This window comes from Pseudoliparis swirei, chromosome 9, assembly GCF_029220125.1.
Source record: "Pseudoliparis swirei isolate HS2019 ecotype Mariana Trench chromosome 9, NWPU_hadal_v1, whole genome shotgun sequence".
In the NCBI taxonomy this organism is placed as follows: Eukaryota; Metazoa; Chordata; class Actinopteri; order Perciformes; family Liparidae; genus Pseudoliparis; species Pseudoliparis swirei.
Window position 1 is genome coordinate 4,764,724 of NC_079396.1, and position 26,418 is coordinate 4,791,141.

The window sequence follows — 26,418 nt, forward strand, 5'->3', positions numbered from 1 at the left end:
AATATATGAATTCAATGAGGAAAATAAGTCCACTTTCAAAAATAAAGCACTTGTTTGACATGTCTCCAGACTTCACTTCTTCCGTGATTGTCGGTCTTATAATAAAGCTGTCACCCTATTGGCGGAGCCCAGAAGGACGCGTTCCTCTCGGTGATTGGCTGGCTCTCGCGGGGTCAAAGTTGGGTCGACTCCTAAAGCTGACGTCGACTTTCTGCAGCAAAATGGCGTCGTTGACAGCAGTCGTGCAGACGAGCCAGTCCGGCCCTTCATTATCGTCCAAGAAACGGAACGGAACCATGACCCAAAGGAGGTCCAGACTTTGGGACAACAATGTCCTCTTGTTCCTCTCGCTAGCGTCCATGTTGCATTGCGCTGGGGCTGACGGCAAAATGTTGGTTCTCCTGGACAACTTCAACATCCGAGACACCCATTCAATCTTCTTCCGCAGTCTGGCGGGTCAGTAAAAAAACACATTACATCCCTAAATACTCTCCTCTATATTGTTATCGACCCCGCTCGTATTGATAACTGGTCTCTTCCAGTGTAAAGTAAAGCTAGAGCCTTTTGCACACGAGCTTCACGCAGCTCAACCGGCATGCTAACGTTAGTTTAGCTGTATTGTGTACGCTGCTTACTATTTCATGGCGCTGGTAGTTTATTTAGTATTTCTATGTATTTGTGACGTTAATCGATGTTGGTGTTGCTACTTTCTTAGTAGCGTTAGCGTACACTGCATTTCATCGAAACGTGGCCCCTTTTTGTTTCAGGTATACTTCGAGGACACCAAACGATGAATAATTTGAGACCATTTATATACCTATTTTTATTTTAGTCAACAAGCAAATAATGATACCACATGCAGTTGATCGAAGTTACATTACTGCATGTCAATACATTCTTATATACAGTCTACATGGCTAATTCATTGTAAATGAGCATGTCGATTTAGCTACAGCTAATTTTCTTAAAGAGACAGTGCCCCCCGAAATGAAAATGTTCCCCCTCTCACCTGTTATGATATTTATCAATCTAAATGATTTTGGTGTGGTTTGCTTAATTTGAGATGTCTGCATCTCTTCAACATTATACGACAATATGGCACATGACAGTTGTGTTCTCTCTCAATAGTCAGCGCTGCTTGTGTTTCTTTTGGAAATACAATCCACTGCTGCTTTGTTTAAGTTGTTGTTGCTCAACATGTGTCAATGTTTCAGTGGTGATGTGACTCTCTGCTCTTCAGACCGTGGCTTCGACATCTCATTCAAGACGGCTGACGATCCCTCCCTGTCTCTGATCAAATATGGCCAGTTCCTGTATGACCATTTAATCATCTTTGCACCATCAGTTGAAGGTACATTTCACACTTTTATCATACTTGATTGAAAATGAACAGCAGATGTATTTTTGCCTTTTTAAAACCTTACCAATTGTGAAAATGTGACTCCTCTTTGGTAATTTGCAGACTTTGGAGGAAATATAAACGTGGAGACGATTACATCCTTTATTGATGGCGGAGGCAACGTCCTGGTTGCTGCCAATTCAGATATTGGTCGGTGGACTTCCAACAGCTTTTCTGTAATATTATAATCATATATGTAATAGAAAATCCAAATATTAACGCTCTTCTCCTGGCACACAGGTGACCCTCTGAGGGAGCTGGGTAGCGAGTGCGGCATTGAGTTTGATGAGGAGAAGACTGCCGTCATTGACCATCACAACTACGACGTGTCTGACTCCGGAGAGGTAAGCAGGAGTCGGTTCAGTTCAGCACCTTCAGTGTCCGGTCTGCAGACTAACAAGTGATCCTTCCCGCCTCCAGCACACGCTGATTGTTGCCGACCCAGAGATCCTGATGAAAGCCCCGACTATCGTCGGCGAACCCACCAACAGACCCATTTTATTCAAGGGAGTTGGGTAAGCACCACTCTACAAATTTTTTAAATGTCGACAACCGAGTACTCAAGGGATATCGGTGTGTTGACACTCGCTTGTTTTTCAATTATTACTTCTTTAAATCGAGTGAACGCCTTCTTAATTACTTCGACCCGCACCCCTGGCTAAACGTTTCAGAGAATCTTTACCGTATTTGGCTATAGAGGTTTTGGAGAAAGACGTTGGCTTTTGATGTTAGGAAAGGAAGCCATATGAAGTCAGATTAACAAGACATCCCCTCCTTCCACCCTCCTTTGCAGCATGGTGGCAGACCCAGAGAACCCTCTTGTCTTGGACATCCTCACTGGCTCGTCCACTACTTACTCATTTTTCCCCGACAGACCCATCTCACAGGTAAGCTCACCAAAGACGACACTTATGTCTGTGGTTTGGCTCCAGGAGGCTTGAATGGCAATGCGTTTGTGTTTTCCCTCATCTATGAACATCCAGGATGGCTTTGGAGAATCAAGTGTTTCTGTGGAGAGCCAGAAGCCATAGATAGCCTTCAGAATCTCTGGATTAGAAATTAACTAGACAAAGCATTCACATTTTCTTTCTGTTTCAGAATAATAATATTTTCTTTATTACCTCTCCAGTACCCCCACGCCGTTGGCAAGAACACCCTCATGATCGCCGGCCTCCAGGCCAGAAACAATGCCAGAGTGGTGTTCAGCGGCTCCCTGGACTTCTTCAGTGACGCCTTCTTCAACTCCGCGGTGCAGAAGGCCACGCCCGGCTCCCAGAGGTAGCTATTGGCTCCTTTTCTTTCTTTTTGCCCCTGTCCCGTCGATGTATTTACAGCTTCTGGTTACAAAAAATTGTCATCAGTGGCGTTCTCTCTTCTCAGGTATTTTTAGTTGTTTGGCCGTGTGAACAAATGTTAATTTACGACTCGACCATGTTTTGGTGAGGACGTTTGTAAGTCCTTACAGAGTCTTGAGATGCAAACAGTTCATTGTCTTAAACCCGGTTTACCTCGGTGCGGCCTATATTTGAGATGTACGAGAGCTTTGTTAGTTTTTACTATGACCACTGATTGGACATCCACAGAAAAGGTGCCATGTTTTCCCTTTTTTATTAGGGCTGTGAAACGATTAACATTTTTAATCGGATTAATCACAGGTTTCTGTGGATTAATCATGATTAATCACATATTTCCGATATTCTCAGTATATTTTGTGAGAACATAGAGATTTATGACAAAAGACGGATATATACATTTATACATTCTTCTATACAATGGTGCTGCAACTCAGCAGTTATTTAGCAGTTTTCTTCCATATGGAACATTAATACATCTTCATCCTAAACAGAATGTTTAACCCTCCTGTTACCTTTCGGGTCAATTTGACCCCATTCAATGTTTAATGTCGGTGTTCTTTGGGGTCAATTTGACCCCAGGCTGTTTTTCACTGTGTCAAACATATAAGAAATATCAACTTTTTTATTTATTTAAAGGGCTATTTAGGTAGTCAACAAACAAACATAAAGTACCTCACACTTAAACTTGGGAAGCAATATTAATTATAATAATTTTCTGGAGGTTTTAATTGCTGGGGTCAAATTGACCCCGAGGGTAAAATATGTGAGTAAATGTAAAGGTAACGAGGTTAAACAGAGCATTTTTCTCTTGTTTGTCAACCATTAACTCCACCATGATACAATCTAAAGGCCTCTAGTCTTCCTCTAGCAGCTGCTGAGGCAAACTGACTGTGGGTTTTCTTCATGAACTGGGCCGTGATGAAAGGGACGGCGGGGACACCGCTGCAAAGCTGAAACCTCACCGGCCGACACGGACAGGTGGACAGATTGACAAGTGACTTTTTTTGCTCGGTCCCGATGCGCGCGCACGGAGCTCTGTGGCGAGCGTGACGGAGATCGATAAGTGTTAACGCAACGCGTAATAAAAGAACAAAGACGTGCTATAGAGAACATGTCAGGGGGCGGGCCAATCTCTTTAATGTCATGCGATCTACCGACACTACGCCGCGATCGACTGGCAGGTCGCGATCGACGTGTTGAGACCCTGATCTACAGGAAGTAAAAGTCGTAACAAGGTTTCCGGAGGTGAACCTGCGGAAGGATCATTACCGAACAGACCGTCTGCATGAGAGCGGACAGAGTTCAGATTGAAGTGGTGTATTGGAAGCTCATTTTGCAAGTGACTTTTTTTTCGTCCCGATGTGCGCGCACACGCCGGCATCCGAGCTCTGGGGCGCGCGAGACGGAGATCGGAGTCGTGTTAACGCGACACTAGAGACAGAATGACATGCTGCTGGAGAGACGACCAACAACAGACGGATTGGAAGCTCATTCTGCGCATGCGTTAAATGCGTTTTAAAAAATAACGAAGTTAAACCTGAAATTGAATTAACTGAGTTAACGCGTTATTTTTCACAGCACTATTTTTTATATATATATATTTTTTTTAAACTCCTCAAGCCTGTTTGAGTAGTCGTCTTGCATCGTCTTTAAGTGAGTATTCGGGTGTTAAATGTAAGACCTGTGTAGTTAACGTAACCACTGTTGAGCATGTATTGGTGCAGGAAGAGTTTGTTTTGTTAAAGGCCCACTCGATAATATCCGAGTGTGCCTCGGGAACACAAGCTGTTATTTTTATACTAATACTAGAACCAGCCCTAAAAAAATAAGAAAATTCCCCAAGTGTGTGCTGTGTGAACATACCGTCATCCTCCGACCAACTCATGAGAATTCCTCTTCTCGTCGTGGCCTTCTTTGTTGTCAGGTACGAGCAGACGGGGAACATGGAGCTGGCCGTGGCGCTGTCCCGCTGGGTGTTCAAGGAGGCCGGAGTCCTCCGGGTCGGAGCCGTGACCCATCATCCTGTTGGACAGAGGAATCCCCCAGCGGCGTACACCATCACTGACCTTGTGGTGAGTGTGGAATATCAAGAGGTTTTATGTCAACAATTCCTCCCCGCTGAAGATGTTTTGTCTCTGCACGAATGAAGGGGCTGTGCACTATTCTTTCATTTTTGGGCGCATCTCAATCGGTGTAACCCCTTCCCCACGCAGGAGTACAGCATCGTCATTGAGATGTTGTCCGAGGGCCGCTGGGTTCCCTTCAACGGAGATGATATCCAGCTGGAGTTCGTGAGGATCGATCCCTTCGTCAGGACGTATCTCAAGAGGACCGGTATGCCTTATGACACACACACACACACACACTCTCTAATTCACGCTTGCACTCTAAATGTGCTGCACCCTTGTGGCTCGTGTGTGTTTTTGAGCCGTGTGTGCACCTTCGCCGTCGCAAACTGTAACCACTGCGCCGTTGTCTGTCTTCTAGGAGAGATATACAGCGTCCAGTTCACGCTGCCCGACGTGTACGGAGTCTTCCAGTTCAAGGTGGACTACAACCGACTGGGCTACACGCATCTCTACTCCACCACTCAGGCAAGTAGCTTCGGGCGTATCCAAATCCCAAATACTGGTATGGTTGCGGTACGGAGATCTACACGCAAGGGACATTTAGCAAATGCAAATTTAAAATCCTAAATAACCAATAATTGTGACCTTTTTTGTGAATTTATGGAAATGAATGTAAATACAACAACACCATATATTGTCCGCAATATCAAATGAGGTATCCCAGAGAGTACCAGTATGGCAATCTCCCAAAACCTTGGTCTGATATTTATAAGTACACTGTGACTTGGAAGAGGTTCTTCCTACCTTATAATGTATTTTTTTTAAACACCGTCTTAATGTATGGTGGCCTAACCGTCGCTATTTCGTTTGTTCATCACAGGTATCCGTGCGCCCCCTGCAGCATACTCAGTACGAGCGCTTCATCCCCTCGGCCTTCCCGTACTACGCCAGCGTCTTCTCCATGATGGCGGGACTCTTTGTCTTCAGCATCGTCTTCCTGCACATGAAAGAGAAGGAGAAGTCAGACTAATGCGGAGCAAGGGAAAACAAGATTCGAGAATTAAACTAGTGGTTTGAAGAGTTTAAATTTAACGCTCTTCACGCAAGACTTGGACTGCAATCCTACCGTAAAAAAATAAAGTTATACAGTTTCTGTTCGGTTTTTAAGTCTCAACAAATACGGGGCTGGAGGTCCAATTGTGACCGTAATGCAGTGGTTGGGGTCATTTTTTTTTTTTTTTTGGGGTACTGAAAATCATTCAAAGGCTTAGAAGTGTCCCGCAGTTATTCGACATTTGTAGGAAGTTGCTTTACATTTGAGAAATGATCTCCTAAGTAGAGCACATGCCTTGAAACCTGAGGAATCTGAAATTGCATCCACATGCTCTCAACCAGGACAGTTTATTGGGGGGTAACTATATGCACTGAATATGCCAACTGCTAATTTGTTTTTGATAAAGTGTTTCCAAAAAAAGTTGACGTTGTCTTAACAATAAAATATTGACATTCCACCCAGAACTTCCTGTCTTTTCTGTGACATGACTTACTTGTGCTTTAACTGTCTTGTTGGTTGTAATATCCTCGAAACGAAAATGTGCAGTGTCAATAAAAGGGACCTGACCGGTGCTTTCGCTTCTTCCACGTGATTCGCTGCGGTGCACGCAGTCAGGATGAAGCACATTCAAAACTAAGACTAATATATGAATAGTTTTTTTTTTTAAAGTTAGTTCTATTGATCTAAAATTAATTCAATTTTCCACGTTTTGTCATGTTTGCACAAAGTGGATTAATTTAAAATGTAACTGGTCATGATTTTGAAGGCGGTTCAGTCGCTCTTGTCCTCCCACGCGCTATTGAGTCGTATTTGGGGCTAGTGGTGACGTAATCCACCGACCGAGACTTCTCATTCAAACGGCGTTAGGTCAGGAGCAGCGATGAAAGTAACCCTGACATCCGGGACTTTAGGATGATTAATAAACTTATACAGACAAACGTGCGACAACAGGTAACGTAAAGTAGTTTACAATAGCTAACCACGTGAATGGTGAAACTAGGAGTATGATAACTACCACAATTGCTACTAAAAGTTATCCATGGCTGGATCCAGGATTTGCTAGCCGCCCCCACCTTGAGGTCTAGCGCTGAGAAGGAAAAAAAAGAAAAGTCCCGTGGCTAAAGCTAACCGGGATAACCGGATCCGGTTGACAGTCGTTTGATCTCTTGCGCCACTTTCTCCGCTTTAACGTGGGTGGTTACGGACTGGCGGCGCCGTCGACGTGAACCCGGACCAACTGACAACAACCGACGCCGTGTCGGTGGTTTGACAGCCCGCTAACGCGATAATGTCCGCTAGCTTGCTAGCTAGCTAGCTTAGCTTAGCCGGGCGTTAGCTTTAAGCAAAACAAGCGCTCCCTCTCCGGAGTCAGCTGACCGGCTGCTCGCGAGCTGCCAGCGGACCAGTGATGGATCAACTGAAAGTGAAGGACCGCATATTAGAAAACATCTCCCTGTCGGTCAAGAAGGTAAGCGCTGTCCGTCTCCGTCGGCACTCTTAAACACGTTGTCGCCAAAGTGGAAGTATTTCCACGTGAATTCCTGCTCACCTTTTGTGAGCCAAAGAGGGGCAACTTTCAAGTCGGTGGGACGTGACCAGCTCGCTGTCACGAGGAGGCCTTTTCTCTAACTGATGTAACGCGAATCCAAGAGCACACGGACTGGTTCTCTACCATTTCTGAATCCCCCCCCCCCCCCCCACACTGCGGTATGTGTCGTAAACACACCTGCAACTATATCGGGACGCGCATACTTTGCGGCACTGTATTCAGAGTTATGGGATGGTTTCTTGGGGATTTTCTTTTCGTCCCAACTGTGCCTGATGTGATAGTGAAACTACCTTCTCTCCTAACTTGACGGACAGCATTGCATCTTCTTCCTGGACTTCCTGCTGCCTCGTGCATTCACTTTCCCAAAGCACTGCACCTCACTTCCTTAATCCACCTTTTTCTAATACATTTTACTCCAAGACCTTATTAATCTTTTCTATTGTAGAGCCTGCATAATGACCGTGCACTTGCTTCTGAAAGGCTCTGCCTCAAGCTTCAAAGAAAGAGTTCAGTGTTTACCTCAAAACAAACATCGCTTCGTCAAATCCCTTTTTCTTTGGGTCACAATCCTCAAAGCTAATCTCCCACCTACACTTGACTTGAGTTGGTTATTCGTAGCATGCTGCAGGATGATGATGATGGATGATGATGATGATGGATGATAATGAAACGCCACTCATCATCTGCAAGAGCCACTTACCTCTCAACAAACATGCGTGCATCGAGCGTTATGCGCTTTGTATGCCAGTCGAAATGCAGATGTTTATGTAAATTATTCCGCTTTCCTTCAGTCTGAGACACAGCAGTGAAATCATAGCAGTAAATCCCAACAGTGACACACATACTTAGTTGGATTTATCTGAATTCCTTAATTGCTTTGACTACAGGATCATTGTCAAAAACAATCGCTCCATTTCCTTCAGCATTCCTCCCCATATTGATGCGTACACCGTTTAGCACCCTTAATGCCTCGCATGTGCTCACAATGTAATTCCTGTTCTATTTAAAATCAAGTATGCCAGAGCCAACAATTATGAGACGACTTGATCATCAGGTTAGACATTCATCACAGCCAAAACTAAATATTTAACAGTGGGGCTTGTTTTCACTAACTCCATTTCCTTATTTAATAATCGCTTGGTGTGTTTTTGAAAGCTCTTTCACAAACTTCCTTAGAGAACGATTCAACGTGCTGAAGAGTTACTGATAAGGACGGAGTTCAGGTAATGGCGTTACACTGCATGGTGACCCAGCCCCCCGGCACATGTAAAGAAAGCCAACCTACCCGTTAAAAAATTCAATGTATTTATCGGTGAAACTTTAACGGTATGTCCCTTTTGTTGTCGTTTTTGAGAGATAATTGCAATATTTTTGTAACTGGAATGTGAGCTTTCGAAGCGCCACCCGAACCCTAAACTAACCGCAGAGGAAACCACGTCTCTCCGTAGTTGCAGAGCTACTTTGCCGCCTGCGAAGATGAGACTCCAGCCATCCGAAATCACGACCGGGTCCTTCAGCGCCTCTGTGAACACCTCGACCACGCCCTGCTGTACGGGTAAGAGGCTCGACGTGCATCAGGACTTCTTCTCGACCAGGGGCGTTTGTAGGATTTAAAGAAAGGGGGGGCGAAGAACCAAGGCGAGTGGCATGTTTGGGTATGTCTGCGGGCGCAATGTTTTTGGGGGGGCCCCGGAAATCCATTGTTTCTGACAGTTCATAGATTGATTCAATCATAAAGTGATGTTGCTCTGTAGTTTTGCTTCATTCAGTCTATGATAACACAAGAGACAGCATTTCAGGGTCATAGTGATATGTTATGCTCTTTTGGACACAATCACTGAGATAAAGATGAACTAGTTCAGTATCAAATATATCATTCAATGCAAAAAATGTATTCATAACAATATAAACAAGAATGGGCACTCGGTAGAGTGCATACCTTCGCATATCACAAGATTGGGCATTGAATTATGAACATTTTGGCATTAGTTGCATGCCAATTGGATATAAATTGACCGCGTTATGGTAAAAAGAAGATGTTGACCTTTTCATGACCTTTGACCCGATCGATCCCAAAATCTAATCAAATGGTCCCCGGATAATAACCAATCATCCCACCAAATATCATGCGATTCGTTTTAATACTTTTTTACTTATGCGAATAACACGCATACAAATAAATAAATACACGGCGATCAAAACATTACCTTCCGCATTTTCAATGCGAAGGTAATGAATGCTAAGAATAGAGAGATGGTGACAGTTTCTAACTCTTCCCTTTTAATGTGCTGAAGCCCCCCTAAGATAGGCCTAACCACCCCCCCTGTTTTAGACCGACGCTACAAGTAATTGCTCCAGGCTGCTTCCCCGTGTACACTACTCTTCCTTTTCTGTGAAAATGCATCTCTTGTGTCATCACTCTACTGCTCCCTTTTCCCGTTTGACGCCTGTGACACTTATTGACTGTCTGCATTACAGCCTGCAGGACATCTCCTCGGGCTACTGGGTCCTGGTCCTTCACTTCACTCGGAAAGAGGCCGTCCGGCAGATCGATGAGCTCCAGCACATCGCGACCAACCTCGGTCGAAGTGAGATGTCTCTCTCACTCAAACACACTCGCATGACTCGTGATTCAATGGGTTTCATTTATAGAACGCAACGTGTCTCTTTCCTGTGTAGGCCGAGCATGGCTGTACCTGGCGTTGAGTGAGAGCTCTTTGGAGAGCTATCTACGCCTTTTCCAGGAGAACCAGGGGTTACTGCAGAAGTACTATTTTAAGTAAGTGATCCAGGTAGCCTGAACTTGATTACCTCAGGGTAAAGGAATTCTGAATTTACCAAATGTTGTGGTGGATGTACTCCAGGCATTTTGTGGTGAGTGGATGTCTGTCTTTCTGCTCTGCTAGGAATGCACTGGTCTGCAGTCACGACCACCTCGCGCTCTTCCTCACGCTGATGTCCGGCCTGGAGTTCATTCGCTTTGACCTGGAGCTGGTGAGCATGCATCTAACCGTCATTTTCTCGAAAACGTTTTTTCCTTCTTCCGATACCGGTGCTAAACCGGTGCTTTTAAAACGATACCGGTGCCTGAACCGATACTTAAAAAAAGAAGAAGCACAAAACGACGATTGATAATTACAACATTAAAAACCTCTTCGGCCAAATTCCCTGTAAAAGCTGTTCTCATGGCCGCACTGTCAAACAAACGGATATCAGACTGTCGCGCTCGTAGCTTAGACATGTTTATAATGGCGAATTTATTATTTGTTGGCCTATTTTATGAATGCAAGACTTGCAATCAACTCGACGGTACTAATCTGAGTTCAGGCTGCTCTTGTCATCACCGTCTCCCGAAAAACCGTTGCCGACTCTACCGAAAACGCGAGCGGCGTGTTTGTAACGTTTCTCTCCCGCCGGTACAGGACGTGCCCTACCTGGACATGGCCCCCTACATGCCGGATTACTACAAACCCCAGAACCTGCTGGACTTTGAGGAAAGGCTGCCCAGCTCCGACAGCTTGTCTCTGCACTCCTTCACCTCGCTCACCTCCACCAACCTGGAGTGGGACGACAGCGCCATCGCCCCCTCCAGTGAAGGTCGGCAGCCCCGTGTGTCTCGATTTTAACTCTTTGTCGGCTCCGATGCCAATGGAAGTTTTAACGGCAGTCACAGTCAGAGATGAACACAGCTTAAAACCTTTTATTTTTGCCGATAGTGATCGAATAAAATATTTCTCGATAGCGATTCATCGTATCGTCTCGGGAGAAGCTTCTTCTTTTTTTGGCACCATTGCTTCACTTGCTCAGCAGTGGTTGAATACTTTAAGAGGAGACGCACACAGTTAGATCAACTGGTTTAATAATCATTTGGACCCATACTTGCTTTTAATTTGTAATCACTGTTGACCAGCCAGTACTGCTCTCCTTTGAATTAGCCTCACCCTGAAGCGAGTGTCAGTTCCCATGCGTCTCTGTGGACCTCTGCTCTGGACCTCGCAGCGCTAATCACGATGTAACTCTGAACGCAGATTGGCAGCATTTATTTTGGATTACGCCGTGAGTTCAGAGAGTGATGTCAAGCTGATGGCATGTTGAAAGCAGAAGTCAGATTGATCCTTGTGACTCACGAATACCAGAGTGCATTTCCTCAAATGGGTCACTTGGCGGCCAGAGGCTCGGATGTTCCAGAAAGTTCTCACCGGGGTGATCTGCAACGCTCACTGAATGCATTCCGACATCACTCTGCACAAAGCACGGAGTCAGTTTTAAAGTAGTTAACTTTAGTTCCCACTTTTGTCAATTAGACTTCATCAATTCCGCCGTTTCATACACCATATGTCATGTTATTTTTCTCCTCCATTGTAATCTCCTCTCTCCTGTCTCCACTACATCTCTCTCTCTCTCTCTCTCTAATTTTGAATGTCATCCTTCCTCTTTTTTTTTTTTTTAGATTATGATTTCGGTGACATCTTCCCCGTGTTGCAGTCATTGCCAAGTGCAGACTGGGAAGGTGGGACATTGGTCAACCCACCCCCCTCCCTCCCCTCCCTCCCTCCCTCCCTCCTTTCTGGCGTGGCCATCCCTCAGTTTGTGCGTAGCTTTACGCATGCTGTGTACGCCAGTCCGTAATTCGACATGTCGATATGAAAAGTACGTCCAGCTGATCTCAGGACACGCTCAAAGGGGCCCGGGGTGAAAGTGCTTCTAATTTTGGGGAATGGATGCAGTTGGAGGGGATGTGTGTGTGTTTGGATCTAAGCTTGTGTGCCACATTCTCAGCTATTAATATAACGTATGTGGCGGACATATTACTTTGATCAGCGTGCAACTGGATTTGCCAGACATTAAATCACACGACGGTAGATTAATTCTTATGCACAAACCTTTATGTTAACCTCCATGAAACGTGAGGCATTAACCAACTGACAGCCAAGTATTTTAGTGTCTGGTAAAAATGTCACAGCCCACATTAATTTCCAGTGGAGCTTTTCTTAATGATCGTGTTATACGAGTTGAATTATGGAACGAAAACACAAGGCATCGTCAAAGTTATTCATAAGTTGACGGGTAAGTTTTTCGGGATGAAGAGCAGCGCTTCGGTTGGCTGGGCTTCAGTGTTGGGTGTCGACACGGAACCGGCGTCCGGCATGCATCTTGAGAATGATCCGAATGTTCGCTCTGCCTATAAAAAAAAAAAAATTTGCCGCAACAAGATAACCCGCCTGGTGTCCTGCCTGGTACTCACCTCGTCCAGTCTGTCTCCGTGACAACCTGTCTGTCTGTTTTTGTCTGGTGCGTTGTTCTCTTCCTGTGTGACACTGGCCTCGGATCAGCTCGACTGCAGCGTGAGTTAGCGATCAAGAACAGTGGCTTAAGTACACGACCGGTCAAACGTTTGAGGTCACCCAGACAATTTCATGTTTCCCATGAAAACTCACACTTTTATTTATCAAATGAATAGAAAAAAGAAAAGAGAAAAAAAAGACATTTACAAGGTTAGAAATAATGATTTTTATTGTAAATATTAATTTTGTTCTTCAAACTTGTCGCTCAAAGGAAGGACAGTTGTATAGCTTCTCTCACCAGCATAACTGTTTTCAGCTGCGCTCACATAAAAAGGGTTTTCTACCCCTCCGTTAGTCTTCTAAGGCGATAACTCAATGTAACATTAGAACACTGGAGATGGGCCTCTAGACACCTATGTAGAGACTTCATTAAATGAACAGTTATTTACCACATTAACTATGTATAGAGTGTATTTATGATTAATTTAATGTTGTCTTCATGGGAAATTTCTAAGTGACCCCAAACTTTTGAACGGTAGTGTATATAGAACGCAAAATCTATTAAAAATGATGATGTCGGCTTGCAGGGAGCCTGACGGTGTTTTGTAGTTTGGATGACCACGTAGCTGTGAAGAAAAGTAGTTAATCTAATGAAAGCAGGAGGGGGGTAATTGCCGTTTAGTGTGACCCATCTCCAACTGCAGACGAATGCTTGACCCCGGGGCCTGTGTCGCGAAGAAAGCTGCTGTCCGTGTGCCTCCTTGATGTGTGCTGCATTGCAGGGTTTTTTCTGCCTCTCTGACCCTGCCAAAGAACTACAAAAGGATGCCACAGCCACTAACATTTGTTCCTGCGCGATGCCGATAAAGAAACGCGCGGAGCTTTTGTGAAAACGTCTCGTTGGTCGACGAAAACATGAAAAGCGACACATTCGTAATACGGAATATATTGATTTCAAAGTCATTCGTTTAACTTACCAACGAGACGGTGGCAGCAAAAGCTCCGTGTAATTCTTATGTACAATTTCTAACAAAAGGTGGGTGACTCTCGGTGTGATTTATCCCCGTTAGAGGGTGACCTGACCGACCAGGCCAGCTGCCCGCGGTCCAGCGGCTCCGATCCCCAGACGGTCATCAGCGACACGGTGGTCCTTTCTACCGGCACCCTCAGGATGAAGGCGGCGGCTCAGCCGGCGCCGCACAGCCCGACGTACAGACACAACCCCTTCAACGAGGACTTGGACACCAACACCTCCGCCGACGTCACCCCGGTCCACCTGGCCAGCTGCCTCCACGCCGTGACCGCCGGAGACGACACGGAGAGCACCGGCAACGAGCTGGAGGTCATCAGGTACGGGAGCAACCGGTTCAGTCTGCTCACATTCTGTGGAGAAGCCGCGGCTTAACCCCTCCGGTCCTCCCCAGGATGGCCAGACGAAAGAAACCGGCCAAGAAGCGGCGGGGGAGGGGCTCCACGGATTCCATGAGCAGCCGCCACAACTCCGTCTCCTCGGAGCACGCGGAGATGTCGTCGGAGGACGTGGACTCCCTGAACGGCGCCGCGGCGGAGCCGAGGAGGAGCCGGGTGGGCTCGCAGGTCGTGGAGGAAGGGGACGAGGACGGAGCGGAGGGCCTCCTGCGGCTCCCGGTGATGACGGACACCTCCATGGACGCCGTGGGCCAGCCGCTGCGCGACGTCATGGACCGGCTCAACGGGCCTCTGGACGGGGAGGACGTCTGGGCGCGACGGGGGGAGAAAAGCAACGACGCGGGCCGCGACCGGGGTCCCGAGCCCCCGGCGCGGTCGCCCTTTCGAGAGAACTCCGGCGGCGAGCCACCCGCCCCCGCCCCCCGAGAGGCGTCTCTCTCCCTGCGGGCCCCTCCCGCGCCTTCAGACGTACGCTGCTTTGCCGCCGACAGTTCGGGCTCTCCTCCCACGGGTGGTGGCCACGATGACGCTCCGGAGCTTAGCCAATCGGAAGCTCTTCCAGGTGGCCTCGAAGATGATGGAGATGCAAAAGCGCCGGCGGGACGGGAGGCCGCGATGAAGACCGGGGAGGAAGACGCGGAGGAAGGAGAGGACGCTGGTAAAAAAGCATTTGCTGAGGAAGCAGAGGATTCTCATCCGGCAGAGTTTACGTAAGAGAGCTTCTTAAAAAAAAAAAAAAGCACGCATTGTTTGTTGTTGCAATGTTCGAAGTGTGTTTTTAATGTTCTTAATTATTTATGTTTCAGTGTGGACAACAATCACTTGCTTCTTCTCATGATTCATGTGTTCAGAGAGAACGAGGAGCAGCTCTTCAAGGTGAAGACGGGAGACTTTTTATTATTATTATTTAGTATTTACATTGAAAGAAGTTAAATCCTTTGCAGAAAATGTCAATGTTTCAATCAAATAGTGGCGTTTATAGAAATGAAGCAGCACGGCGATGTCACGCTCTTTTACCAGGCCTGGTTTCAAACCTCGAGAACAAATGGTCTATTCCACGTCTCGAAGCCACTTCTTTTTGGTGTTGTTTAACGGACATGGAAGAAGTGGTTTTGGAGACTGTTGCTCAGTTTGCCAGTTGCCTTTTTAACTGCTTTTACCTCGGCTGTAGCAATGGACCCAGGGTAGGAAATGTACATGTTTTTTAGGGGGCACTTTTTTTCACCCACTGACTGAAATCCAGAGGCATTTAAAAAGAAATTGGGGGCACTTTTTGAAACGTGAAGTAACAAAATAATAAATATACTTATTTAGGCTTACAGGATATGAGCAATCGTCATAAAAATATTAATAATACGACTATTAGGCAGTAGTCTCCAGATTCAAAGTGTTTTCTTAGATTTTTTGAACAAAAAACAAACAGAAATCAGACAATCCTATTCAATTGTATTCTTATTTCTTTGTGGTTATTTATTAATATTACATTTTTTAAACTACTATTAACAATTATACTTATTTCTTTGTTTTTTTATAATTACAAATTATATTTAGTGATTAAAAAAAACACGATATTAAATGATAGAAATTATGGGGGCATTTGTTGCCCCTTTCTTTGTGACATCAGTGGAAACATTACATTCCTTAGGGTCAGTTTTGCCCTTTGCCCTCGTGCATTTCCGACGCTGAATGTACCCGTCTGGCTTGTTAAACATCCGCACGGACAAACACAAAAGCTGATTTATTATTAGCTTAATTAGGAGACATAATTTAAGAAGCAAGTGAATAAAAAGTGCACCTGGTTTGTGATGAATGATGAAGACTTACAGCTGCACTACATCCGGTTGGCGGACGCCATCACTCGTGAACACAACAGTGTTGACGCAGATGAATGTGAAGTTTTTGCAGACGTTTAACATAATTTGGTCTTTTGGTTATTTTCAGATGGTGAGAATGAGCACAGGCCACATGGAGGGCGACCTGCAGCCCCTTTACCTGCTGCTGACTGACTGTTACGTCTACCTGCTTCGGAGGGGTAAGTGCCGAAAAAACCCAGCATGTATTGGATTTTTTTACCAGTACTGATTCTTCGTCGGGACATACTGATATTCAGGGTTCATACGGCCATGGAAAACCTGAAAAAGTCCTGGAATTTGTAAATGGTTATTTCCAGGCCTGGAAAAGTCCTGTAAATGTGTTATATTCATATGTGCATTTACGCTGAGTTTTAAATCATTAATATGCTTTTTAAAAGAATGACGCTCAAAATATAAACCGGCATACGCTCTCATACTCGCAAATTTTTCGCGCTGCAAGTGAACGCACCTTAACTGAAAAGACATGATTTTTTATTCTTTTAATCAATCTATTGTCTCTCATTAATTTGTGTCATTTTAAGGTTATATACTGTATGCGTTCATTTTCTCACTTTTTTATGTATATAGCGAGATTTTAAAAAAAATGGAAATTTGTTGAGAAGTCCTGGAAATCCATTGGATATTGATATTGGGAAATCGCAAAAATAATGTTTTTGACATTTAAGGAATGCAATTTTTTACCGTGACTTAGTAAAGCGATGTGGTCCGCCTGTACTAGCAATGCTATGAGAGTTTCTTTGACATGACATTTAAATGAGGTCATTCTTTAGGCAGGAAGCACTTTAACATCAACACGTGGCCACTGCACGCACTTAGTTGTGCTTTTGATTTCCTCCACAGGTGCAGCAGAGAAGCCCTACACAGTGGAAGAGGCCGTCTCCTACAACGAGCTGGACTATCTTTCAGTAAGTGTTATTTCACGCACGCACACACACACACACACACACACACGCACGCCTCCACAAACCCTGTCATGTTGTCTTTTTAAAGTCGACTCGAGGTGTGTTGAGAGCGAACGCCAAGCCGTTTTTCTGTGGGTTTTTGCAACCTCGGAATATCCGCACCATAGCAACCAATGGGAGCACTAGTAGTGTAGCAGCCAGTCAGTGTAGCAGCCAGTCAGTGGAGCAGCCAGTCAGTGTAGTAGTGTAGCAGCCAAGAAGTAGCCAGCGGTCAAACACTGATTCTTCTAACCCAATCACATTCATATCTGGCTTGTGGGGGCGGGACTTGATACAGACCGATGGGCACATTCATTTTAACGTCATGCTCGCGTAGTTTTAAAGCGGGAATTTTTGTAGTCGTCAAAGGCAACAAATAGCGAATTGCTCCGATTATTATATTATAAAACTATTTATATTTTGGGTAGACTCAAGTAGCCGTTTGGCCAGACAGCCGGTGCACGCTCCGAAATGTGATCCATGCCGAGGTAATTGCAAGACGTTCATGAACTACTTTGACTCCGGCAGGAAGTGGCGGCACAACGTCACTTCAGTGTCTGATGCTATTTTTGCTTTTCAGGTGGGCCTTGACCAACAGACCGTGACGGTGGTTTGCACCAACAGACGGAGAAAGTTCCTGTTGGACACGGCTGACGCCTCTCTGACTCAGTGAGTGTGTGTCTCTGCCTTCGTGGTTCTTGGTTCTCCTTGACTCCGTATTGTTTTGCGATCGACGTGCAGCTCCTCGTGGATTGTTGAACGCTCCGGCCTCCTTCACTTCCAGGTGGTTCCTGTCTGTTCTCAAGTCGGCCATGGTGAAGGGTTGTCGTGAGCCTCCTTACCCCTCTGTGCTGACGGACGCTACCATGGAAAAATTGGCTCTCACAAAGTTTGTCTCCCAGGAGTCCCAGTGTGAGGTACGGCCGCGTTGAGCTCCTCATGGACTGTATCGGCTCTTTCTTACACGTCGGAGGGAATGATACAAACGTGTTACTAACCAACCGTTAATCATGAGGGAAGTTTTTCTTTCCAGGGTTTCTTTAAAAGTCATGGAATTTAAAATGGTTATTTCCAGGCCGGAAAAGTCCTTTAAATTTTTTTTGGAAAAGTCATGGAAAATGTGTTATATTCACATGTTTGATTACACAGTTTGATTAAAAGAATAAACTTTTATATCAATATTTATTCTTTTAATCAAACATTTGTCTCTCTTTCATTTGTGTCATTTATACACCGAGATTTCAACAAATGTTTGGTCATGGACATTTGGTTTAAAGTCCTGGAAAGGTCCTGGAAATCCATGTGTGTGTGTGTGTGTGTGTGTCATCATTGAAACACTATGATCACTGGGATAAATACTTCACCTCAGTCAATTTCCATATTGTATATAAATTTGGAGAAAAAGGATGTCTGCCTCGAAGGTTGAAAAGCAGCATTTATAAATGAATTTACTTTTAAAAAGCAGCAGTCACATCTTTCTATATTTCTATATATTTCTGTAATTCTATAAAGTTCGGGGGTCCCCTATGATAAGAGCATATTTTTTCCACTTTCTTGTTCTTTGCCGGGTCTTTTAAAGCGGTGGCAGACTAACACTTGTTCTCTTGTCTCCAGGTGTGTGAAGTGTCCATCCGACTGTATTCACTGGTCCACTGGGACGATCCTATGGACATGACTCTGTCACCCCAGGGTGGCCCGCCAATCGCCGGCCGACCTTCCAGCACCAAGGAGGGCGCTCTGCAGTACCGGGTGGGGAGCACCTACCTGGGCAAAGAGCTGTGGAAGAGCTGCTACCTCGTCCTCAGGTACGGCCTGAGGCCGGTCAGCTTGAGATATGTTCGATACGCATGTCACTTCCTCTTGGAATATGTATCGTCTTTAGAACTGACGGCTAACGAACTGTAATCCTGAAAAAACGAGCGTGTGTCGAGTGCTGGGTAGGAAATGTACTGAATAGAATATAAAGCGTTCAGGCTGTCGGCTTTAGGCCCCGCTGGTCCAGGACCTCGCAGCTCGTTGCCCTCCATCCCCGTGTGGTGTGTCTCTGGTGTGTAGTCACCATGTGTGCCTTCCATTATACAGCCATTGTGTTAATGATTAAATATTCGAATGTCATATGGAAACGGGTGATATTATTTGCAATGTGACGTCCGATTAGGTGAAAATACAACTATCTGTCCTCTTCTCTTGCAGCAAGGGGATTCTGTACCTGTACGCCGAGAGGGCCGATGTGACGCCCGTGCTGTCGGTCACCATGAGGTAAGCGGCAACCGGCTGGACGTTTTATTTTGCCGCAGACATTTTGACCCGTCATCGCGGGTCGGTGTTACTGATGGCGCCGCGACGCCTCTCCGCCGGTCGAGCGTCCCAGAGAGTCACGACAGAGTCGAGACGATGAAACCGGAGCAAATGGAATTCAGTAGTCTTCCATTTTCGTATTTAGTCTCGTATTTTTACCTTCAAGGACGTGACAAAAGGCCCGTTAGGCTACACAGGGTCCGCACGGTCATGGAAAAACCTGGAAAAGTCATGGAATTTTTAAATGGTTATTTCCAGGCCAGGAAAAGTCCTGAAAAAAAGCAAATCCCCACATTTTTGGAAAAGTCCTGTAAATGTGTTGTATTCATATGTGCATTTACGCTGAGTTTTAAATCATGAATATGCTTTTTAAAAGAATGACGCTCAAAATATAAGCCGGCATACGCTCTTTCATACGAGTGAATGCACCTTAACTGAAAAGACATGAATATTTATTCTTTTAATCAAACTATTGTCTCATTCATTTGTGTCATTTGAGGTTATTTACTGTAGGTTTGGAATTGTCATTGTTAGCTTAAATACGAAATTTTCTTACTTTTTCATGTGTACACCGCGATTTCAAAAAAAGTTTTGGTCTTGGGAATTTGGTTTAAAGTCCTGGAAATCCGTTTGTGTGTATGCACTGGAGCATCGTCTTCCATCGTATTTACTCCTTTGCTTTTGTCCTCCTTCAAGGACGTAACAAAAGGCCCGTTAGACGAGAGCTGACTGAAATGCCTTTTCTTAATCTTCAAAAGCAGAAAAACAACGAAAATGGGATTTTGTGATTTTTCTATTTTGACGCCGCGTGTTCCCACAGAGGCGAGCACTGTGGAGGATGCCGGCGCTCCAACAGCACCGAGCGGCCCCACGCCTTCCAGGTCGTCCTGACGGAGCGGCCGGCGCTGGAGCTCAGCGCCAACAACGAGCAGGACATGGCCGACTGGATGCTGCTGCTCTGCCAGTCCGTCTCCAAAGGGGTAAACGAGTTGTCCACCACGCGTTTACACTTCTAATGTCGCATCATGCATCTCACACTTTTTAATGGACGCTAGACGCAGTCGGAAATGTACATATTTTTTCGGGGGTACTTTTTGCCCCCACTGAGTGAAAACCACAGGCATTTAAAAATAACTGAGGGCCACTTTTTGAAATTTGTGAAAAAACATTTAACCTATGTTCAAAAATAATAGATATACTTATTAAGGCTTACAGTACATGAGCAATTTTCATATGAATGGCAATAATAAGACTATTAGGCAGTAGTTTACAGATTCAAAGTGTTTTCATAAATCAGACATTCATATTCAATATTATTCTTATTTATTTGTGGTTATTTATTGTTATTACATTTTTGAAACACCTATTAACAAGTATAACTTATTGTTCTTTGTTTTTTTATAATCTAAAATTATTTTTTTATTGATTTTGTGTATGTGTACCTACCTAGTACAGGCTACACAGATAGGACACACAACAAAGAACAAAAACAAAACGCTATTAAATTATCATAATTATTAGAGGAAATTATGGGGGTATTTTTTGCCCCTCTAGTGATATCAGGGGCAACATTATATTTCTTAGGGGCAGTTTTGCCCTTTGCCCTCGTGTATTTCCGACCCTGGCTCGACGGCGACGACAGCTGTTGGTGTTCACAGTGGTGCACAATCACGGTGTCGTTCAATGAAAAGCCACTGTGCCTGCAGGTCATCCCTCAGGGTTTGGCCCCCACTCCATGTATCCCGTGTTGCCTGGTGATGACGGACAGGAAGCTGCTCACCTGCCATCAGGACTGTCAGACCAGCTTCTTCCGCTCGCTCGGCAGCGCCGATATCTGTGATGTCACTTCCGTCAGCCTGGAGGCTGACAAGGAGTACTGCGTCATTGTGAGTGGGCCACTTGTCAGTAGATGGGTTTATATTAGACTTCATTAGTACCAGCTTCTCCGTACTATCCTAATGACTTTCATAAGCACACGAGACGCACGCCATACGTCACGCTGCACTCGGTGTGTTCCAAACAAACTCTGGTATGAAAAGCACTCGGCTAACGGGGTCGGGCGTCTCCTGGTTTTTCCCCGTGTTTTCCATGAAAACTCATACTTTTATTTATCAAATAATTTGCAAAATGAATAGAAAATATAGTCAAGACATTGACATGGTTATAAATAATGATTTTTATTTGAAATATTAATTTTGTTCTTCAAACTTGTCACTCAAAGGAAGGCCAGTTTTATAGCTTCTCTCACCAGCATAACTGTTTTCAGCTGCGCTCACATAAAAAGGGTTTACGGGTTTTCTACCCCTCCGTTAGTCTTCTAAGGCGATAACACAACGTACCATTAGAACACTGGAGATGGGACTCTACACACCTCTGTAGAGACTTCATTAAACACCAGAGAATAGTCATTTACCACACTAACAATGTATAGTGTGTATTTATGATTAATTTAATGTTATCTTCATTGAAGAAACAGTGCTTTACTTTTAAAAAAATAAGGACATTTCTAAGTGACCCCAAACTTTTTGTGTAAAGAATTGTGTAAATGTCCTCGTATGTAGTCCTGGTGTTTAGGACCTTTTTTCTGAAAGCCGTCCCAACGTTCCCACTCTGTAGGAGTTTGCGGCGGATCGCTCCCACTTCCTCCCTCCGTGGGTTTTGTACTTCAGCGGCTGTGAGGAGAGAGACCGACTGCTGGAGGCGCTCGACCGCACCTGGAGGGATGTTTACCAGGTGGGCGGATGAGACCGAAAATAATCGGTAATCTTGCACGACCACTGCCGATGGCCGAGCCTCATCGATGTCCTCCCCCCGTACGCAGGTCGATCTTCCTCACAGACAAGTCTTGGATCCGCCCGTGCAGAAGCGTTGCGGCGAGGCCCTCGTCCTGATGAACAGCGCCTGGCAGAGGGCGGACAGTCTGGCCCGAGGCCGAGCCCAGCGCGAACCCTGGTGCTGACAGACACACACACGCGCGCACGCTTACCCTTTTGTACCTGTCGGGCGGCCGCTGAGACGGACTTGATGGGTCAGAGGTCTGGTATCGATCCAGGATAGAAGGAGCTAACGCCGGGATTCAATCTAAACTGATGCTGTGGTTCCCTGGCGACGCCCTGCAGGACTTTTCTCACTTGGAAGTGAAATGAATCGATATTAACGGAACAATACAAACAGACGTGTGTTTGATTCTAGTGACGCATTGCTCCATTATTCCTGTTTTATGAGAGCTTCGTAAGAAATAGCGGCAACCGTGAACCAATACGCGGAAACGATTGGTTCAAACGATACGACTCTCGCCGATAATCCATTATTATTATTATAAAGAAAACACGCCCCTTCAAGAAATGGCCGACGGATTTAAGAATTCTGCCTCGACTTTGGGATGTGAACGGGGGCCGATGAGGAAACGCACATTGAGGAAGCTGAGCGGGGAGGAAGACGAGGAGCCGCTACCGGCAGCTTCCCTGCACAGTAAAGAAAATACTTATTAAAAAGTGATTTACGGTTTACGGAAAAAAAATATAAAATATATAAAAAGCCATAAATGAAGGGGGCAGTTGATGCTTGTTTTGCTACCTGGAAGAAGTTCACCCTCCTTTGCCTTGGGCACACAGAAGTGATGATCTCTGACCGGCACAAGTCACACACACACACATCTGTGTGAAGATGCCAAGTCAACCGGTACCACAAAGCAGATGTACAGCGCCGTACAGTACCGAGGCATCAATCACCGGCGGTTGCGTAATGTCTGACATTCAGATTTAAGGTCGTCGAAGGTCACACGCCTCTACACTGAATCCTCGCCACATCGGACGTGAGCGTGAGAGAATGAAGGTCTGGATACGAAGAACATCTGGATGCTTAACAGACTTTGTTCATGCTCCCCGTTTGAGAACTCTCTTTCCCAATTTAAATGTTGTCACACGTTGATTAAAAACAAAAGAAGACACCAAAAAAAACGTATCAGGAAATGCAACAGACTTGCCTTTTCTTTTTTTTATACCTCCACTGAAGACTCGAGTGGAGGCTTTCCACGCAGACTTGCACATTTGTTTTTTGCCGTTAGTCTTTTTTTGTAATGGCACCAGTTATGGTTTTGTTTTAATATCATAACGTGCTTTTTGTATGACCTTTTTGCAGAGACAGTGGGAACAATTGTTCCCGAGTTATTGAATCGAGTGACTGTCACGGCGTCTGACGTACACTTATTCGCCTTTTCGCGTGGGGAAAGAAAAAATGGAGGAAGACTCCCGGTCCAGTGTGAAGAATCTGTTCCCGACCCGAGAGCGACAAGTTGTGTCTCGGGTCACCTCGGGCTGCACAGCGTCATCGGGCCGCTCCACTACATCAGAAACCCCCGTTCCACACGAGTCTTTGTGGTGTAATGGTCGTAGAATCCTGACCATCTCTAAGACCTGCGGTTCAAGTCTTTAGCGACACCTTGTGGCTGTGAGCAGCCATTGCAGGCGTCTTTTTCTGGAGGGATGGAGAACTGCGTCACCAAACAGCAGGTGATCTCTCCCAATAGATGGCAGGGTTCATACGGTCATGAAAAAACTGGAAGTCATTGAATAAAAAAAAAAATTCCAGGCCTGAAAAAGTCCTTCGAAAAAAAATGTAATTTCCAAAAGTCATGGAAAAGTTGTTATATTCACATGTTCATTTACGCAGTTTGATTAAAAGAATCAACATTTATATCAATATTTATTCTTTTAATCAAACTATTGTCTCTCATTCCTTTGTATCATTTAAGGTTGTGTATACACTGAGATTTCACAACATTTTTGGTCATAGAAATTTGGTTTAAAGTCCTTGACCTCCATTACTGAGATTTCACAACATTTTTGGTCATAGAAATTTGGTTTAAAGTCCTTGACCTCCATTGGTCAACATGTGTATGAACCCTGAGATGGTGACTTTGCAGACATTAATTTAACAGGAACATGCTTACTTCTTGAGAGTGTTGCTGCTGTTCTTCGCAGATGTAATGTTTGTATGTAGCCTGTAAGTAACATCAACGCTTAACTTTGGGGAAAAGACCCTAAACCAAACCCTCTATTGTCTCCCTCCAACTTCTCGGCGGATGGCGTGTGTTTCGATCTGTCCTCAACATTAACACTGATCTGAGTCTAACTGCTCTCACGACAAGGCTGTGATTTTTATTTTTTTGCAATGACAATGTTAGTTTTTTTTATCAACCGTGCCTGAACTGGACAAAAAAAACAACCTTTCCACTAAATGGCGCACATTTTTTTCCTTTTTTTCCCCGCGATGACCTCGTCCTGTGCGACTTAGCCAACCTCGTCGTAAACACTCGAACAATCTGCTCCGGTTTACGGTTTACGTTTTGGTTTCTTTCCTTTATCAAAATGAGTCAAATATGAATCTAAAGTATTTAGGGGCTGGATATCGACCATGATGCTCTCAAAATACGCCGTCTTTAAAGTCTGAATTGAGCATCGACTGTTTGCACAGAGTGCTTTCTCGTTGTTATTGAATCAGGATTTTGTCTGTAAAAAAGCAAGAACCCTATTATAAAAAAACTAAAACAAATGTTGTTGTATTCAGCAAAGTCTGATACTGAAGAAATACAATTTGGGTTTATTTATTTTTCCGAAACCTTGAAGTGACACTCGTATGCCACTTATTTATTGTACGTACGACATGTTTCTCTCAGTCCCACTGTTACCGTCACGTCAGCATTACTCCGTGCTTGAAGCCTTTCTAAGTGCCACTTTGTCGCATTTGTCTTTTTTCCTTCTTTTTTACAAAGAAATCTAATCTCAGGTGAAAAAAGGTACGTCGCACCCAGAACCGTAACTCTCACCGTGTGTTTTTTTAAATTTTAGACGCTTTGTTTTGTTTTCTTATTTCTTCTCATTTTTAATATATTTTTTTGTATTTTGGTTTGATGCAGCACGATTTTTAAGTTATTTTGCGCACACACACACACACACACACACACACACAAGGCTGAAAAGTCATGTTGGAAAAAGGTTTTATGTAAAAAGTCCTTTTTTAAAATAATTAAGTGGGTTTTCCGAAATAGCGTTGGTAAGTTGTGTCGTTCGTCGAATGTGGGACATTGCTGGCCAATGGTGGGACGACATCTTCTGAGTGATGCATTGTGGGGGGGAAAGAGCCTTTTTGATGATTTTGTTTGCATCGATATCACTGCATGTAATATGTGTGTATATATATATATATATAAGATGTTTAGCGGTTTAATTGAATTGTAAAAAAAAGAGTGCTAATCAAATATAACATACTGTACACACACAGACACACACACACACACACGAGTACGTGCATGTCCAGAAGGTTTTTACACTGTTCATAATGGTAACGAATGTACAAAGATGCCTTTTTTGTGGTTGGACGGCGTGACTGAATAAATGTAAAAGTAAGCCCCGCCTCCTGTGGTGACGCGTGCGCTCTGTGAACCGACGGACCCGCCTTTTTAACATTGACTTGCGTACGTCGTATGTTGCCGTGAGGGCCGCCATCTTGGATTCCTGACTTTAAAAAAAAAAGGAAATCAAAACACCTCAAATGTTGAACCACCATTGCTGGAAGACAATGAAGCTCGGAGGACTGAAAAACCGTGCGTTCCAGACAAACAATAAAAAAGGAAATTACATACACTACCGTTCAAAAGTTTGGGGTCACGCAGAAGATTTTGTGTTTTCCATGAAAACTCACTTTTATTTATCAAATGAATTTCAAAATGAATAGAATATAGTCAACACATTAACATAGTTAGAAATATTAATGTTGTTCTTCAAACTTGTGGCTCAAAAGAAAGGCCAGTTTTATAGCTTCTCTCACCAGCATAACTGTTTTCAGCTGCGCTCACATAAAAAGGGTTTTCTAACCCTCCATTAGTCTTCTAAGGAGATAACACAATGTAACATTAGAACACTGGAGATGGGCCTCTACACACCTATGTAGAGATTTAATTAACAACCAGAGAATAGTAATTTACCACATTAACTATGTATATAGTGTATTTATGATTAATTTAATGTTATCTTCATTGAAAGAAAACAGTGGTTTTCTCTGGAAAATAAGGACATTTCTAAGTGACCCCAAACTTTTGAACAAACTTATTTTTTCATATTTCGACTGAAATCCTTATTGATTGAGTTTAAAGGCATTCATTCACA

The 26,418-nt window shown here is 44.4% G+C and overlaps 2 protein-coding genes across 3 annotated transcripts; both read left to right on the forward strand.

The window, feature by feature from the left end:
- The first annotated feature begins 203 nt into the window (after window positions 1-203).
- Window positions 204-6,334, forward strand: ddost (dolichyl-diphosphooligosaccharide--protein glycosyltransferase subunit (non-catalytic)). Its single transcript, XM_056423863.1, has 11 exons — window positions 204-456; window positions 1,241-1,351; window positions 1,463-1,549; window positions 1,640-1,743; window positions 1,820-1,914; window positions 2,193-2,286; window positions 2,529-2,677; window positions 4,679-4,826; window positions 4,968-5,088; window positions 5,242-5,348; window positions 5,704-6,334. Exons 1-11 carry the CDS (start codon window positions 222-224, stop codon window positions 5,851-5,853), a joined length of 1,401 nt encoding a protein of 466 aa, XP_056279838.1. The 5' UTR covers window positions 204-221; the 3' UTR covers window positions 5,854-6,334.
- A 318-nt stretch (window positions 6,335-6,652) lies between these two features.
- Window positions 6,653-25,667, forward strand: plekhm2 (pleckstrin homology domain containing, family M (with RUN domain) member 2). 2 transcript variants are annotated; one of them, XM_056423312.1, is made up of 20 exons: window positions 6,653-7,345; window positions 8,875-8,981; window positions 9,905-10,014; window positions 10,106-10,205; window positions 10,333-10,420; window positions 10,849-11,023; window positions 11,877-11,936; window positions 13,782-14,061; window positions 14,136-14,849; window positions 14,946-15,015; window positions 16,081-16,171; window positions 16,854-16,918; window positions 17,535-17,623; window positions 17,739-17,871; window positions 18,569-18,759; window positions 19,148-19,213; window positions 20,073-20,232; window positions 20,959-21,138; window positions 21,869-21,985; window positions 22,074-25,667. In XM_056423312.1, the coding sequence occupies exons 1-20, from the start codon at window positions 7,286-7,288 to the stop codon at window positions 22,209-22,211; spliced, it is 2,994 nt and encodes a 997-aa protein (XP_056279287.1). In that variant the 5' UTR covers window positions 6,653-7,285; the 3' UTR covers window positions 22,212-25,667. The 2 variants fall into 2 exon arrangements, with proteins under 2 accessions (XP_056279287.1, XP_056279288.1); XM_056423313.1 differs by lacking the exon at window positions 11,877-11,936.
- Window positions 25,668-26,418: the final 751 nt, after the last annotated feature.

What these genes read in the sequence shown, in the direction of transcription:
- ddost (XM_056423863.1), top strand. Translation starts at nt 222, where the DNA reads ATGGCGTCGTTGACAGCAGTCGTGCAGACGAGCCAGTCCGGCCCTTCA. An exon ending in TGCTGCCAATTCAGATATTG is followed by an intron (nt 1,550 to 1,639) that starts GTCGGTGGACTT and finishes CCTGGCACACAG; the next exon opens with GTGACCCTCTGAGGGAGCTG. An exon ending in GCCACGCCCGGCTCCCAGAG is followed by an intron (nt 2,678 to 4,678) that starts GTAGCTATTGGC and finishes CTTTGTTGTCAG; the next exon opens with GTACGAGCAGACGGGGAACA.
- plekhm2 (XM_056423312.1), top strand. Translation starts at nt 7,286, where the DNA reads ATGGATCAACTGAAAGTGAAGGACCGCATATTAGAAAACATCTCCCTG. An exon ending in ACGAGGAGCAGCTCTTCAAG is followed by an intron (nt 15,016 to 16,080) that starts GTGAAGACGGGA and finishes GGTTATTTTCAG; the next exon opens with ATGGTGAGAATGAGCACAGG. An exon ending in CCTGGAGGGATGTTTACCAG is followed by an intron (nt 21,986 to 22,073) that starts GTGGGCGGATGA and finishes CCCCGTACGCAG; the next exon opens with GTCGATCTTCCTCACAGACA.